The sequence below is a fragment of the Volvox carteri genome, assembly GCF_000143455.1.
Source record: "Volvox carteri f. nagariensis unplaced genomic scaffold VOLCAscaffold_10, whole genome shotgun sequence".
Taxonomy (NCBI): domain Eukaryota; kingdom Viridiplantae; phylum Chlorophyta; class Chlorophyceae; order Chlamydomonadales; family Volvocaceae; genus Volvox; species Volvox carteri.
This window is the reverse complement of record NW_003307553.1, coordinates 943,222-956,996: the sequence shown is the minus strand read 5'-3', so window position 1 is coordinate 956,996 and position 13,775 is coordinate 943,222. Positions and strand designations below refer to the sequence as shown.

Genomic DNA, 13,775 nt, shown 5'->3' with positions numbered 1-13,775 from the left:
GTCACATTATCGCCCGTTAGAAAAGTTGCTCGGCAGCATAGCTTTCTTTCCTGCTCGTTTTGCTTCGTGGAAGTCGCCATCATCTCGCGGCCCGCTTCATATGCCGCACTAGCTGTCCAAAAGAACATTAGGTTGGTTCGTTCACAACCGAATCCATGTGCATCTTTATGAAAGGCGATTTCTTTTCATTGGTCCGGGGGCCTGCAAAGTGTTTTTCGCGAAGCGCATAGCTATCGTTGGCAAATTTCAGGAATCACGTCACGTGAAACTGCCATTACCTATTATGCAAAATTCGTTTAAAATGCTTTGTGATTTTCAGCGACCGAAAAAACGTTGCATTAAAACAGGGTGCGGTTGGGACGTGACCCATATGATGACCCGCGGGTCGGTACGATTCGCGAACGCGACTTTGGGGCATTGATTCCGTTCCTGATGAAATCCTCACATTTCAGCCGTGCGCGAAGATTTCAGACACGTTGGTCTTAGCTTTCATCGCATGGGTTCCCTGGGGCGCGGAGATGTGTCAGCACGCTGTTCATTGCTAAGAGTAGTCATGTTAGTAGTAGTCCGTTGCGCGTGGAGGATTATTGGCTTCGTGGTTAACTAGATGGCTGGGATTTGAGTGCGAACCAACCTAAAAGAAAGATATGGGAAGAAAAACAAACGCATGCGAGTAGTGTCCAGTGCGGCCCGTAAGCAGTATTCGTGGCGCTGCGGTACTGAGTGGTTTTATGAAGATGCGCTAGCGCATAGCTTTGTACGTGTAGTAATCAGCTGGCAATCTACATTGCTGGTTTCTTGGTAGGCCATGAATTGCATGAACTTGGTAGGCTTGAGTGTAAAAGTTGGCTGACTCACAACGAAGCTAGGCGTCACGCTTGCGACACAGCGCAAACTTCTTTTGGGCTTGTTATCAATCAAAAGAAAAAATCCATTCCTTACTCATGTATAATGAGTATGCTAAATCCTCGTAGAGGCGCATGCTGCGTTTGGTGCCGGAGCTGTCGTAAACTGATTTTTGTCCGACCCCAAATTTTGGCACCGCTGTTCTGGTGAAGCACAAAACTACCTTTTATATCTCGTACGCAACGATGCATGGTAAGTTAAAGCGCGGTCACAACAATCACGTCATCTGCTCCCTGTGCACTTTGAAGCAAGGCCTGTGGTCGGGGCGCCTCCGTCCTGCCTCGATACTGTAAAAAAAACTGCGGCTTGTCCGCTGCGTTCCCAACATGTCAAGGTGTGTTAGCCAGCCTCCAGCTTCGAAATCCAAGGTTTATGGGTCTGCCAGCTTGGGCCATGCTAATGTTCGCGGCAAGGAGGTTGACCTCTCGTTGGCAAGCGGTGTCGGAAGCCACGAGGTGGCCGAACAGCAGCGCCGAGACGCGAAGCAGTTTGACCGGTGGATGACGCTTCAGGTGCGCAAGGGAAGCTCATGTTGGCGCTGGCTGGGCGTCGTGTGCATGCTGGTCGGGACGCGGACAATCCGCGCGTAGGTTGCAGCCTTGGATGGGTCGTTTTTCCGCGCCGTTGATCTTACTTGCCTTCGTTCCTGACGGAATGCTTTATATGTTATATGCTTTCTGCGTAAATTTCTTTTTCAAGCTTCTGTTAAGCTTGATTCAAACGCATCCCCACTGCAAAGTTTTTGGAAGAAATCCTTTTTACAGTCAAACGTTTTGAAAGGTTGCCTTGCGATCAGCGAATTTGCTGCCAGCTGTCGGTCCTGGCGCTGGCTCTAGCCTTCCTCTGATATAAGAACTAAGTTTTTTCAACGTACATATATTTTTTCCATATTACCTTGATACGACATGCAACCTTAGAGATCCACACAATTTCAACATGGACGGGTGTGAAGAAAGTAATTTGGTTAAACGTAACATGTCGGTACCCTTTTCATCAGTACCCTTAGTAGCTGCAACTACTTGATTAGGAGGCCTTCCGTTCTGCGACGCCCCGACCTTCGCCCATCTCCCATCTCCCGTCTCTTCCCCATATCCTGTCTCTTTCCCCGACCGACAATACAAACAAACTCCTTGCTGCCGACTTGCTGCCTAGGGAGCCCACGTCGACTTTCTGTCCTACATCATGGCGCTGCTAATGTGCGTTGTGACGCTGACGCGCGCCGGGAGCTACGCCGCCGGCTGCCCGAGCCGTTCGGCTATTGCCGCATTAGCTGCCACGCAGCCTGCCGCCGCCGGGGGGCTCCCCGGCGGCGGCGGCGGCGGCGGCGGCGGCGGCAGCCCCCGTGCCTGTGGGTCCCGCTTCTCCGCCGATGCTGCCTTGCTAGCTTCCTTCCCTTGCGCCGCTGGTGACCTGCGGCAGTACATCTACACGCTAAGGTACGTTCTGCCGTACATTTGTGTACGGCAATTAAGGTAGTCGGGACGGTTATGGTACGGCAACCTGTTGGTCTGCTGTTTACCCTTTTTTTAAGCCGCGAAAGCCTGATGTATTACCTTGGCTGATCATGCAACACAACACACATAACGGCTCGTTCAAGCTGTAGTACAATCCTGCCGTACGTTGCCGTACACGCGGTTGCAGGCACCTTCCTGCTAGTGTGCTGCACGCTGCCGTACGCCGAGACTTCAGCGTGCTGCTCTACATGTTCTCGCTGACGGCAGCGCTGGTGTTGCTGCTGGTGAGCGTGAGTCGGTGGTGCTTGAGGCTGGGGGGGATGGGGGGGATATAGGGCGAGTAGGGGACTGCTGAGCAAGTGGAGAGTGAGGGGGCGGGGAGCGGGGGGGGGGGAGGGAAACGAGGTGTCGCGATTGTCGAGTGCACCAAGTCGATAAAGTTAACGGTTATATCACCTACAGTCTAACAGTTAACAAGATGTGGAGGGTTATTTGTGTTTTAAGGTTTTCAATAATTCAAAGCGGTGTTTGCTTTTGTTTTATGGGTAAGATAGTAGATATCCTTTAAAGTCGAAAGCATGAACGAGCGATTTTTTGAAATGCCTTGTCTGGATTTTAAGGATCGGTTCAGATGCCAACCGCCTTATGCCCTTTACCATTTTTCGGACATTTTTCAGACATTTTTCAGACGTTTAAAATACAGGACGTGAAATAGTATACTACATAACGACATCTACGGCACCATGGGTAGTTTCCTGCGCTAACCACGCTAACTAAACAAACAGTACTAACTAACTGTTCGTACATTCGCGGCTCGTGTTTCTCTCTCTCCTCCCGGGCTTCCTGGCAGTGCTGGCCTACGCTGTACGTCAGTGTACGGCACCCGGTAGTGCTGACGATCCGCTTCACAATGATGATCGGCAACCTGCTCGCCGCCGCCTACGCACCTCCCGCCTGTATCCCCGCCACAACGGTTTTGTACTACATGCCGTCGTACAAACACGTCATCGGTGGCGTGCTGAATCTGGGCTTCGTGTACTTCGCCGCGGTTGCAGTGGCGCTAGAGCGGGTGTGTCGTACATGGGTTAACTGTGGGTTAAATTGGTACATGGGTCATTCCGCTTAATTTTATCCCGTCCCTTGTACGAACAGGTTCCGCTGTCGTACCAGTTACCGTTTGGTTTGTTGGAGTGGTTTCTTGCGGTTTTCTCCGCTCACACCGCCACCCTCCGCACGCTGGGCGCTCCCTCCGCCGCCGGCCTTCTGCGGCCGCGGTGGCTGCTGCCGCACCTGGCGTTGTACTTCGCTGCGCCCTGCTGGGCGGTCTGGGAACTGGAGGGGGCGCAGAGGAACAAATTCAGGTGCAGGTGGACAACAGGGAGGGAGGAGGGAGGGGGGGAGGGAAAGGGGTGGGGTGGGGCTGTCCGGACAAAGAGGTTTTTGAGACTTGAAAAAATATGAAAAAATGGCACAACGGGGCGAGGAGGTGAAGAGGTTGTATTGGGGGTTTTGACGAGCACAGCTCAAGTGGTGCTGCGGTTTAGCGAATAATTGCCAAGGAGGGGGGTCTGCAGCTGCACGAGGAGATGCTGTGCTGGAAAATAGATGATTCTTGTAAATTGCGTGACGCTGCCGTACCTTTGAGCAGTGGTACCTCTTGAGGGCCTTATGCGGCTAATGCAGTGTTTTCGTTGTTGGTTGTTACTTGTTACATTATGCGGAGTATAGTACCCATTGGTAATCTGTTCGAATCCTCAAAACACAGGGGGGGGTAAAATAAAGCCAGTTTTAAAATGATTTATTGCCATTATGTATACAAAAGTCCAGGGAACGTACTGATATCTCTTGAGTAGGGGGAAGTAGGGGGGGGATCGTAACGGAGGGTCCGGATGCAGTGCTGCCGAAACACACACTGCTCTAGCACACGCGAAAATATCAACGATAACACTGCCTCCTAATCAACACGCTTCTTTGCTTACAATCGACATTACAGACAGATCATGGTTACGGTCAGCGCCCGGCGGCAGCAAGCTGCCGGGGAGCGCCCTCCGGCGGCGGCGGCGGCGGCGGTTTCAGACCGTGGACATAGTTTCGGATCGCGTTCTGTCGCTTGCGTACGGCGCTTCATCCTTTCACCAACAGCCAAGGTGCCGTACAACGACCGCAACACCTACGCTGGCGGCGCCGCCGCAGCAGCTAATCTGGGGTCTGAACGTACGACAACTCCGGCAGCCACGTCCTGCTCCTCCATCGGCGGCGCATCCGACGCCGTACGACGGGCACCGGCAATAAATGGTGCTTCACCGTACGGCAAACACGTACTCGCCTCCGCCGGCGCCTCGACGCCTCTCGCCACCAAGGTTCCCCCCGTCGCGGACCGTGAGGAGGGCGGCGGCGGCGGCTACAAATCGGCTGGGAGCAAAACGCAAGCTCAGCCTGCCGCCGCGGTGGCGGCGGCGGCGGCGGCGGCACCGCCGCCGCCTCATCAGCATCAGCCCTCCGTCAGCCCTCCGCCAATCCTCCGCGGCGTGCTGGTGGGCAAACCTGACGAGCGGCGCACTACAGTACTTGATCATCACCATCACCATCACCATCACCATCCTTGTCATGATCGTGATCGGTTGCAGCGGCAGCGGCATCCGCTGCCTGCCTACCAGGCACTCACACGTGCTGTGTTTTTATCTGTGAAGGTGCGGCTGGGGGGGTTTGGGAGGTGGGGGGGTTTGGGGGGTGGGGGGAAATGAGGGGGGAATGAAGGGGGGGAGTGGGTGACGATACACACACGTCGGCAACATCCCGCCTGTTGCCGTACACTCGGCTGCGCCATGTTTATTATTTCTGTGGGTGGGAAGTCTCAACTCTTAATTCTCAAATCCTTGTTCCCCCCTCTTGCTTTTCACCTTCCTTTTGCCTTGACCCGCTTCCCTCAGGTAGGCTGGTAGGGCACCGGACAGCTGTGCTTTGTCGGTGGATATATATCGTCCATTAATTAATGTCCAGTGTTCAGATGGACCTGAATGGTTTTGGTGTGGTGGACACTAATAATAAACCTGATGAAAAAAACAGGGATTTGGTTGGTCCGCCTAATAATCGCAGGTGAAGACGCACGAGGAGATGCCCTTCCCGCAGGCAGCAGCCGTGCTGGGGGCAACCTTTCGTACAACGATGTTAAACCTGGCGGTGGCGGCGGCGTCGGCGGCGGCGACGCCGCCAGGGCCGGTTTGTACGACAGCGTCGACGCCGGTTCAGCGGTTGCCATCCATGGCGCTAGCTTCCAGTGTGGTTGTCGAGGGCTGCGTGCACCTGCTCAGCGTCGTTACCAGCATCGGCGACCCGTGGGTCAGTGAGGCAAGTAGCGCCAGCGGCGGCGGCGGCGGCGGCGGCCGCGCAGCCAACGATTATTATGGCGGCACCATGTTGCACGTCGAAGCCGACGGCATCGACAAGGTTCAAGCGCTTCCAGAGCTGCTCTCCGCGCTATGGCAACAGCAGCAGCAACAGCAACAGCATTCGTTGTGGGTCAGGTCGCCGCTACAGCCTCCGCTGTGGCGGGAGCCGCAACAGCCCCAGTGGCCGCCGCCGCGGCCGCCGCCGCACCAGCAGCAGCAGCAGATTGAAGAGATCTGCTCTCCGGAATCCTCATCCTCATCACGTCATGCTGAAACCTTGTCGCCGTCGCCACCACCGCTGTCATCGTGCGTCGCACAGCGGCAGCAGCAGCGGCAGGTGCAGGGGCAACAGGAGCAGCTACAGCTACAGCTACAGCGGTATCCTCCGGGCGCCTCCTGGTGCCAGCAACAGCTACAGCTTTTTCTGGATCCAGTTGCCGTACCGACGGCGACCACGGCACCCATGCAGGAACCGGAATTCGTACAGGTGTCGGTGGTGCTGCTGACGGCGCAGCCAGCGGCGGCGGTGCGCGTGGTCGTTGTCGGCACGTGCGGCAATGCCGTACTGGACGATCTAGTCGTACCGCAGCGGGACGTGTCTTGTGTGGAAGGCGACGCGGCGGCGGCGGCGGCGGCAGGGGAGACGACGACGGCATTTTCGGATGACACCAGCGTGACGGTGGCGGCGGTGGCGGCGGTGGCGGCGGTGGCGGCGGAGGGAGCCGCTGCAGCGGCTGTAGCTAACTGTACCTCGCAGGCCCTGGCGATGTACCGGCTGAGGTAAAGCCCTAACAACCACCAACGGCTTCAACCGTGCCGCTGTACGACTTGTACGACTATGTGTCTTAATGCCGTTGACCCGTGAGATGCACTTCACCGACGTTCACCGTGGTTTGGTCTCGTTGTTGACTTTGAGGCCTTCCGTACATGTGTATGTGTGTGCAACATGGTGCCGTACCTGGTAATAAGGCGCGGCGTCCGCGCTAAAAACGCTTTTTGCCTACGACGTACGGAATGGATTTCCTGCCGTACACTATACAGGTTGACACTGCCGAGACCACGTCACCCCGGCGTGATGCACGTCCACGTGCTGGCCCCGCCGCCGCCGCCGCGGCCGCCGCCGCAGCCGCCGCCGCAGCCGACGACGACGCCAACAGCGGATATCGCCGCCGCCACTGACCCTTGCTGCAGCTGCAGCTGCAGCGGCAGCGGCGGCGGCGATGGTGGCAACGCCTCCGCATCCACTGCTTCCTGTATTAGCAGTCGGCCGCTGGCGACGCTGCCGCTGCTGGCGGTGCCGACGGCGGCAGCTGCGGGGGAGCTGTGCAGCTTACATGTCGCGATGGCGGAGCAGCAGCTGGAGCAGCAGCAGCAGCGGCGGCGGCACGACGTCGTTCGCGGCCAAGGAGACATGGAGGGGAGCTCTGGGGGGGGCTATGCCGTGGCGGGCATTGGCGACTCCGAAACCACTCCGACACCCGGGATGGTGATGGAGATCGTGGGGCCGGCCGCGGCAGTAGCAGCGGCAGCGGCCTTCAACCTACAGTTTCTGCCGCTGGCGTACGACATGGCGCATCTGCTAACAGTCTGCTGTTGTACGGCGGCTGGTGGCGGCGGCGACCCCGCTGCGGCTGGGAGTAATCCCGCGTCGGCCGGCTCTGTAACGGAGGTGGAAGTGTACGGCAACGGGAGCGGGCTGAGCTGGGCTGGTTCCGCCTTCGACGGCGGAGTTGTCGGCGTCGGCGGCGCCGTCGCCGCCATTGATGACGGCTCGCCGCTGGCGGCTCTGGCTTCCTCCGTGTTGTCCTTCCTGGGGCAATGCGGCGTCAAGATGACGGCGATGGAGGAGGAGTTGCGCGGATTGCTGCTCAGGTCCTGCATAGCGGAACTGCGAGCTGTGGCGGCGCCGACGGCGGCGCTGACGGCGGCAGCATCAGAAGCCGGGGAAGCAGCAGCAGCAGCAGCAGCAGCAGCAGCACTGGCAGCCACACAGGATGCAGTGTTGGCAGTGGAGAGCGGCAGCGGCAGCGGCAGCGGCGGAGTGCTGGAGACGCCGACGTCGACGGCGAAGGGGATACTGCCGCCTGAGGGATGTCGCGGGACGGAAGCTGGCGGCTGTAGCTACAGCGGTAGTGCTACGGCTAATTATGTTGGCGGCGAATCCGCAGGTCCGCCGCCGCCGGCGACGCCGCCTCCGCCGTCGCAGCAGCAGCTGCCGCTGCTGCTAGCATTACAGTGCGCTCACTGGCAGGTGCTAGCGGCGGCGGCGGCGGCGGCGGCTATGATGGGATGCGCTGCCTGGGCCGGCGGCGTGTGTACGACAGTTGGCGGTCTCGTGGTGGTGGCGGCGTCGATGACGTTGATGGCGGTTTTGGAAATCCAGGTGATGATGTCATACAGCGACGCCGCAATGTGCAACCGCGACGGCTCCTGGCGAACGGATGGAGGAGGGGTTCTCTGCGGGTTCGAGGCGTCGGTATAGGTCCTGGGAGAGTATTTGGGGAGGCCGACCACTGATAGTGTACGACTAGGTTGTACGGCAATGACGTCAAGGAGTAGTTAATCGTACATCCTGTACGACCACGATGGTTACGCGGTCAAAATGAAGTGTCAAGCACAACACACGCTGACACGATACCTAGGTAGTGGTAATTAGGAGAATAATAATTCTTTCTGCGAAGCGACATTAGCTCATTTGTTGCGATTTTTCTTTCTTAATCGAGAATCCGTTGACAAACCTTTGCGGCCATATTGACGATTGTGGACAGTAAGCGTGCTCTTTTGAGATATGGGGCCCCCCTAGGTCATACACACCTTTGGAGAGTAACGCACATACATACATACATGCTAGGCATGCAAACATGTAAGGCAGTTGCAACAGCAGTGGACAGCAACCCTTTGTGGCTTTTACTTCTTGTGTATATGTTTCGACAAGGGAATTTGAAAATGCATCATATACATACATGCATACATGTCGCGACACACTGCTGCGCAGCAAAATGAATAATCACATGTCGTACATGTACGGGTACCATGTACGAACGACGACGCGCGAGCTCGATCCGGATGCTTCCATCCACCCATTCCACGGATCACATCCATAGGAATGACAGGTCCCGCGGTCTCGGGTCCCCCTCTTCTCAACGGCCCCTTTGTGAGCAGCATCCTCTCTAATCTCATCGCCACTACCGCCCGCCCGATGTTAAAACTACCAACCCCTAAAAAGACAGCTACGCTTGACACGGTGTATACAGTTGTTCCTGCCATACACCGTTCTCAGGCATAAGGGAATCAGCCATGCTGCAGCGCTCTCATTCTTGCGAGACACGGGCATGGATTAGGGTTTTGCCTTTTCCCGGAACACAACCCAAGTGCCGGTCTTGTAACCCTCATGTGCGCCGGAGCAAGCAAAAGACAACCCTTGAGGCATGGCGGTGTTTATATACCCTGTCCAGTAATGTACCCTGTCCAGTAATGTACCCTGTCCAGTAATGTACCCTGTCCAGTAATGTACCCTGTCCAGTAATATACCCTGTCCAGTAATATACCCTGTCCAGTAATATACCCTGTCCAGAATATACCCTGTCCAGTAATATACCCTGTCCAGTAATCAAACACAAACAGCGATCGATGAATCAAACAGCGAGAGATACAAACATTCATTCTCTTTCTCTCACATGCCGTACAGATTAGCGCTGTACTGTACGACATACCCGTTACCCTGTACCACCCTGACTGCATGTTGAGGAGCTCTGTCGCTCTCCCTCTCTTATTCAAGATCCACAAAATAAAAACATGTCGTTTATATTTTTTCACAAAAGTCGTTGATGTCGTTAAAATCATTATTCGTCGTCGTCCGACTCAAACTTTGTGGAAAACGTGGCGTTGGGGTCAATGGCACCGCCTCGATAGGAGCCGCGCTTCTTCTTCGTCTTCTCGTGCCGGAAGTCCCTGCGCCAGACAATTGAAACTTGTAAGTAATCATTATATATACATCCCATTATTCCCAACATTACCAACATCCCATTACCGTACCCTTCCGTCTGCCCTCCTCCCACCCTGCTGTGCTGAGAACACGAGAAAACAAAACTGCTAGCATGCCATATTTTACATCATTTCAGGATCCCGCCAACGGCTCCGCCGCTGTCGTACTCCAGTTGTCGTACTCCAATAATACTCACTTTCCGCGTACGGCGCCGAGGACCTGTTGCGCTTTGAAGCCCCAACCCCCCTGACCGAAGGTACCCTCGTAAGAGTTGTCAATGGCGCCCTTCTTGCCGAGCCACTGCCCGGCACACACGGCAGGTTATGATGGTGGTTACAATGGTTATTCCAATGGTCGAAGTGGTAGTTTACTGTTGTGGTGGTTGTGGCGGTCGTAATGGCGGCAACTGTGAAGACAAATAAAGCGGAAGTGACGTGTACGGAGAGCATCCCGCAGATAAACAACAAAAATGATAAACGCAGAATTCAGGGGGTGTAAATTTCATAGGTCAAATCTATGTCTTATGTGTCCCCTTACCTCCTCCGCCTTAACGCGCTGGAAAGCCCTGCTTGCGGTGCCGCTCTGCAGATATTTAAATAGGAAGGATTGGACAGAAGGATTGAACACAAGGATTGAACAGAGAGGGAGGGATGTGAAACCTAGACACCAAGGCCTGACCCATGGGTCCATTCGACACCATAGGGAACATTTCTTCTTTTCACTCCGAAACCACGTCGGTCAAAATATTTTTTTATAAATGTAAAAGTATCCAGCAAAAAGCATCCAAAGAACAAAAGGGAATCGACAAAGGATGCCGGCAGAGCATCAGCATCAGCATCAGCAGCGGGGGGAGGAGTTCGTAGGTGACTGCTCGGAATATGTACGGGAGCAGCATGCGAAGACAAAATAATCAAAGCAGGGACACACACACGTGAGGCACACCGATTCTTAGAACTTGTATCATCTAAAACTAGACGAGAGCTAATACGGGACTTCTCTGTCTCTATTTCCCGTCTTTAATTTTCCTCCCTACATCCCTACTTCTCTTCCGTACATCATTCGTACCTCGGGCCCTTGGCTGCCCTCTCGACCGCTGGTTGCCTGCGGCTGCTCCTCTTCCTCCTCCTCTTCCTCCTTTCCGCCCTCCGCCGGCGCCGGAGTCTCCTCTACCGCCGCTGCCGCCTCGCTCTTACGCTTATCCTTCTTTTTTTTATCCTTTTTTCCAGAAGCGGTGGTAACAGCCTCCTCCTCCTTCTCCTCCTCCTTCTCCGCCGGCGCCGGCGACGCCACCACAAGGGCCCCCGCCTCCTTACCCTCACCACCCTCCTCCTGCTTGGCCTTCTTCTTATCCTTCTTTTTCTCCTTCTTATCCTTCTCACTTGCCGTACCGTTCGCCGGTACCGTATCTGCTGCAGGCGCCGGCGTCTTTGCCTCCTTCACCTCCTCTTCTTCCTCCTCCGCCGGCTCTCCCTTTTTGTCCTTCTTCTTGTCCTTCTTCTTGCTCTTCTCTGCCGTGCCGTGTGACGGCCCCGTCGGCGCTGGCGTCGTCGGCGCCGCATCCTCGCCCTGCCCCACCAGACCGTCAGCCGTCTCAATCTGCTTCTTACCCTTCTTCTTGGCCTTGCCGGCTGAAGCCTCTTGGCCATTATCCGCGGCACCTACCACCCCCTGCTGCTGCTTCATCTTCTTGGCCGCGGGCAGTTCCTCCGACTGCGGTTGCTGCTGCTGCTGCTGCCCAACCTCCTCAGCCTGACGCTTCTCCTTCTTTTGCTTCTTTTGCTTCTTGCCCTCAGCAGCCTCCGCCGCCGCCTCATCCGCCGCCCCGTCAGCCTCGGCGGGAGCAACGGCGGCGGCGGCCGGCGGCACAACCTCATCTCCAGACTTCAAACCCTTCTTTTCCTTTTTAGCCTTCTGCGCGTTCGGTTTCGGCGCGGAGAATGCAAAATCACCATACTCGCGACGACGACGACGACGATGGTGGCAAATGAACGACACGTACGGTACAATGGCGCTGTCGAAACGGACATGGCACCGGGCCCCTCTTCTATTTCCCTAACAACCCCCGTACGGCACTTGCAAAATGCAGTACGGTCGCGGGGTTTCCCTGGTCAGTCTGTGATGTCATGTGATGGGACGTGAGCTATTTCCCAAAGACCACCAGTGTGTTCAGTTATGTAGCTTACAAGGCTACTCTAAATGGCAGCCCCACCAAAAAAAGGTGGACTGGGAAGGCCGCTTCCCAATCGCTGCAAACACGTCCCCCCTCCGCGTTCCAAGTAGGCTCTACTCCACCCCACATGTACTGCTGTCCCCACCTTGGCTGACGTCGTCGCTGGCGGCTCCTCCTCCTCCTCCTTTTCCTTCTTCTTCGCCGCCGCCGCCGTTACCGCAACGGCAACGGTTTTGTCCTCCTGCGCCGCCTCGCTATCCCGCTTCTTGTCCTTTTTCTTATCCTTCTTCTTCAGCTTGGCAACCTCCTCCGCTCCCTCGAGAACAGGATCTTCCTGGGAAGGGGAGAGAGAGGGGGAGAGAGAGGGGGGGGAGGGGGGCGACACGGGTAAGACGTAGAGTGAGGGGGGGAGAGGCACGACGGGCAAAATGGCAGGCAGGTGGGCAGATGTGTGTGGCCAAATTAGGCAACACGACAACGAAAAACAGTCAGCCGCCCCACAGTTGTTAGGCTCCTTACAGCAGCAGGAGCAGCAGCAGTAGCACAATGGTGGGTGCAGCATCATTGCATGATCCGCTCGCTCCCCAGGTGAGAGAGAGGAATTATTATCAACTGCTCTCTGCGAGATTCGAAACGCCACGCAGCGCTGTTCTGGTTAAAAGTTTTGTTCCTCAAAGAACCAAAATAAAGTCATAGGCTGGGTGCTCCTACTTGCGGTTTATTATTTTTTACGTATACAGGTTTTACGCTCACGTAAGACTACATAAAACTCAAAAACATTTCGCCACAGCGCGTTCTATTTTTCATAATTAGGAGGAAAAAACAACGGTAAAAAAGGATTCTTCAAAAGTATCGAGCGAGAGCGACAGAGAGACGCACCAAGGCAGTAACGGCGGGAGCCGGGTTCGCATCCAGGGGTACAGCGGGCTTAGGAGCAGTCTCAGCAGCCTCAGCAGCCTGGGCAGCAGCCTTTTTCGCCTTCTTAGCGGACTTCTTTTTAGAGGAGTCTCCGTTTACGCTCCCATTTACTTTGGCCTCCGGAGCCGGGGTCACCGCCTGCACCGCCTCCTCAGCAGCTTCCTTGGCGGCCTTCTTCTCCGCTTTCTTATTGTCATCCACCTTCTGTAGGCATCGCGTGAGGCGGGACGGGGAGCTAAGGGTTTTGGCGTAATGGAAATCGCGATGTGTGGAGTGAGCCAGGAGGCCGGAGAGGTAGGTCGCGTTGGGAGGGAAAGAGGGCGACGAAAAGCTAAGGGTGGGTGCGCTGAGAGGGAGAGTGAATATTCCGTGTGTTGGGCTCCCCTTCGCCTGAGTCGGAGGTGCCGAAGGGGCTAACAAGCAGTGCAATCCTGGCAGGACCGTTAAGAAATAATGAGTGCAAATATGACAATGTGGCGAATGCAGCTGAAAGCAGTAACTGCCTTGCAGGATGTCGCGCTAGCGGCGCCGCCGCGAAAGCACGCAACTCCGGGGCGAATACAGCAGCAACTTACTACTGCCTTTTGCTTCTTTAGCGGCACCTCCTCCGCCGCCTCCTCGTTCTTTCGCTTGTCTTTAGCCATGGCTTAAAAAAATATATAACCGAAGCTGCCGACAATCTACCGAACGAAGGCCCGTCCAAAGCGGTGCAGCCAACCAGTGCTCCTAGTTCGCAATGTGGACAACGTGGAATGCTCGCCGTAGTTTAGAGACCCAAACTATCACAACCGATGTGTACGACATCCGTAAGGCTCTCCTTCTGCACATGTCATGACTTTATCTCTGTGTTGTTCAGTTGTTTGTTCTCCGTAAGCCACTTTTGAAGGAGGCCGTATGTGCGAAGATCGAGACGCGTTTTGCTGTCGAAGCTTTGGCATGGCCGTGAATGCCCA

General features: G+C 55.7%; 2 protein-coding genes across 2 annotated transcripts; one reads left to right on the top strand and one right to left on the bottom strand.

Annotated features, from left to right (window-relative positions):
• Positions 1-1,232: 1,232 nt before the first annotated feature.
• VOLCADRAFT_103917 (uncharacterized protein) lies at positions 1,233-9,467 on the top strand (the record flags this gene model as incomplete). Its single annotated transcript, XM_002948540.1, has 10 exons — positions 1,233-1,418; positions 2,059-2,342; positions 2,548-2,644; positions 3,211-3,429; positions 3,513-3,721; positions 4,354-5,050; positions 5,457-5,879; positions 6,069-6,298; positions 7,013-7,621; positions 9,030-9,467. 10 exons carry the CDS (start codon positions 1,233-1,235, stop codon positions 9,088-9,090), a joined length of 3,015 nt encoding a protein of 1,004 aa, XP_002948586.1. The 3' UTR covers positions 9,091-9,467.
• A 1,755-nt stretch (positions 9,468-11,222) lies between these two features.
• VOLCADRAFT_120632 (uncharacterized protein) lies at positions 11,223-13,556 on the bottom strand (the record flags this gene model as incomplete). The annotated part of the gene is made up of 4 exons (XM_002948407.1): positions 13,398-13,556; positions 12,934-13,026; positions 12,050-12,238; positions 11,223-11,642 (listed from the first exon to the last, which is right to left on the bottom strand). Coding segments are annotated over exons 1-4 (771 nt in total), but the record flags the coding sequence as incomplete, so codon positions are not given.
• Positions 13,557-13,775: the final 219 nt, after the last annotated feature.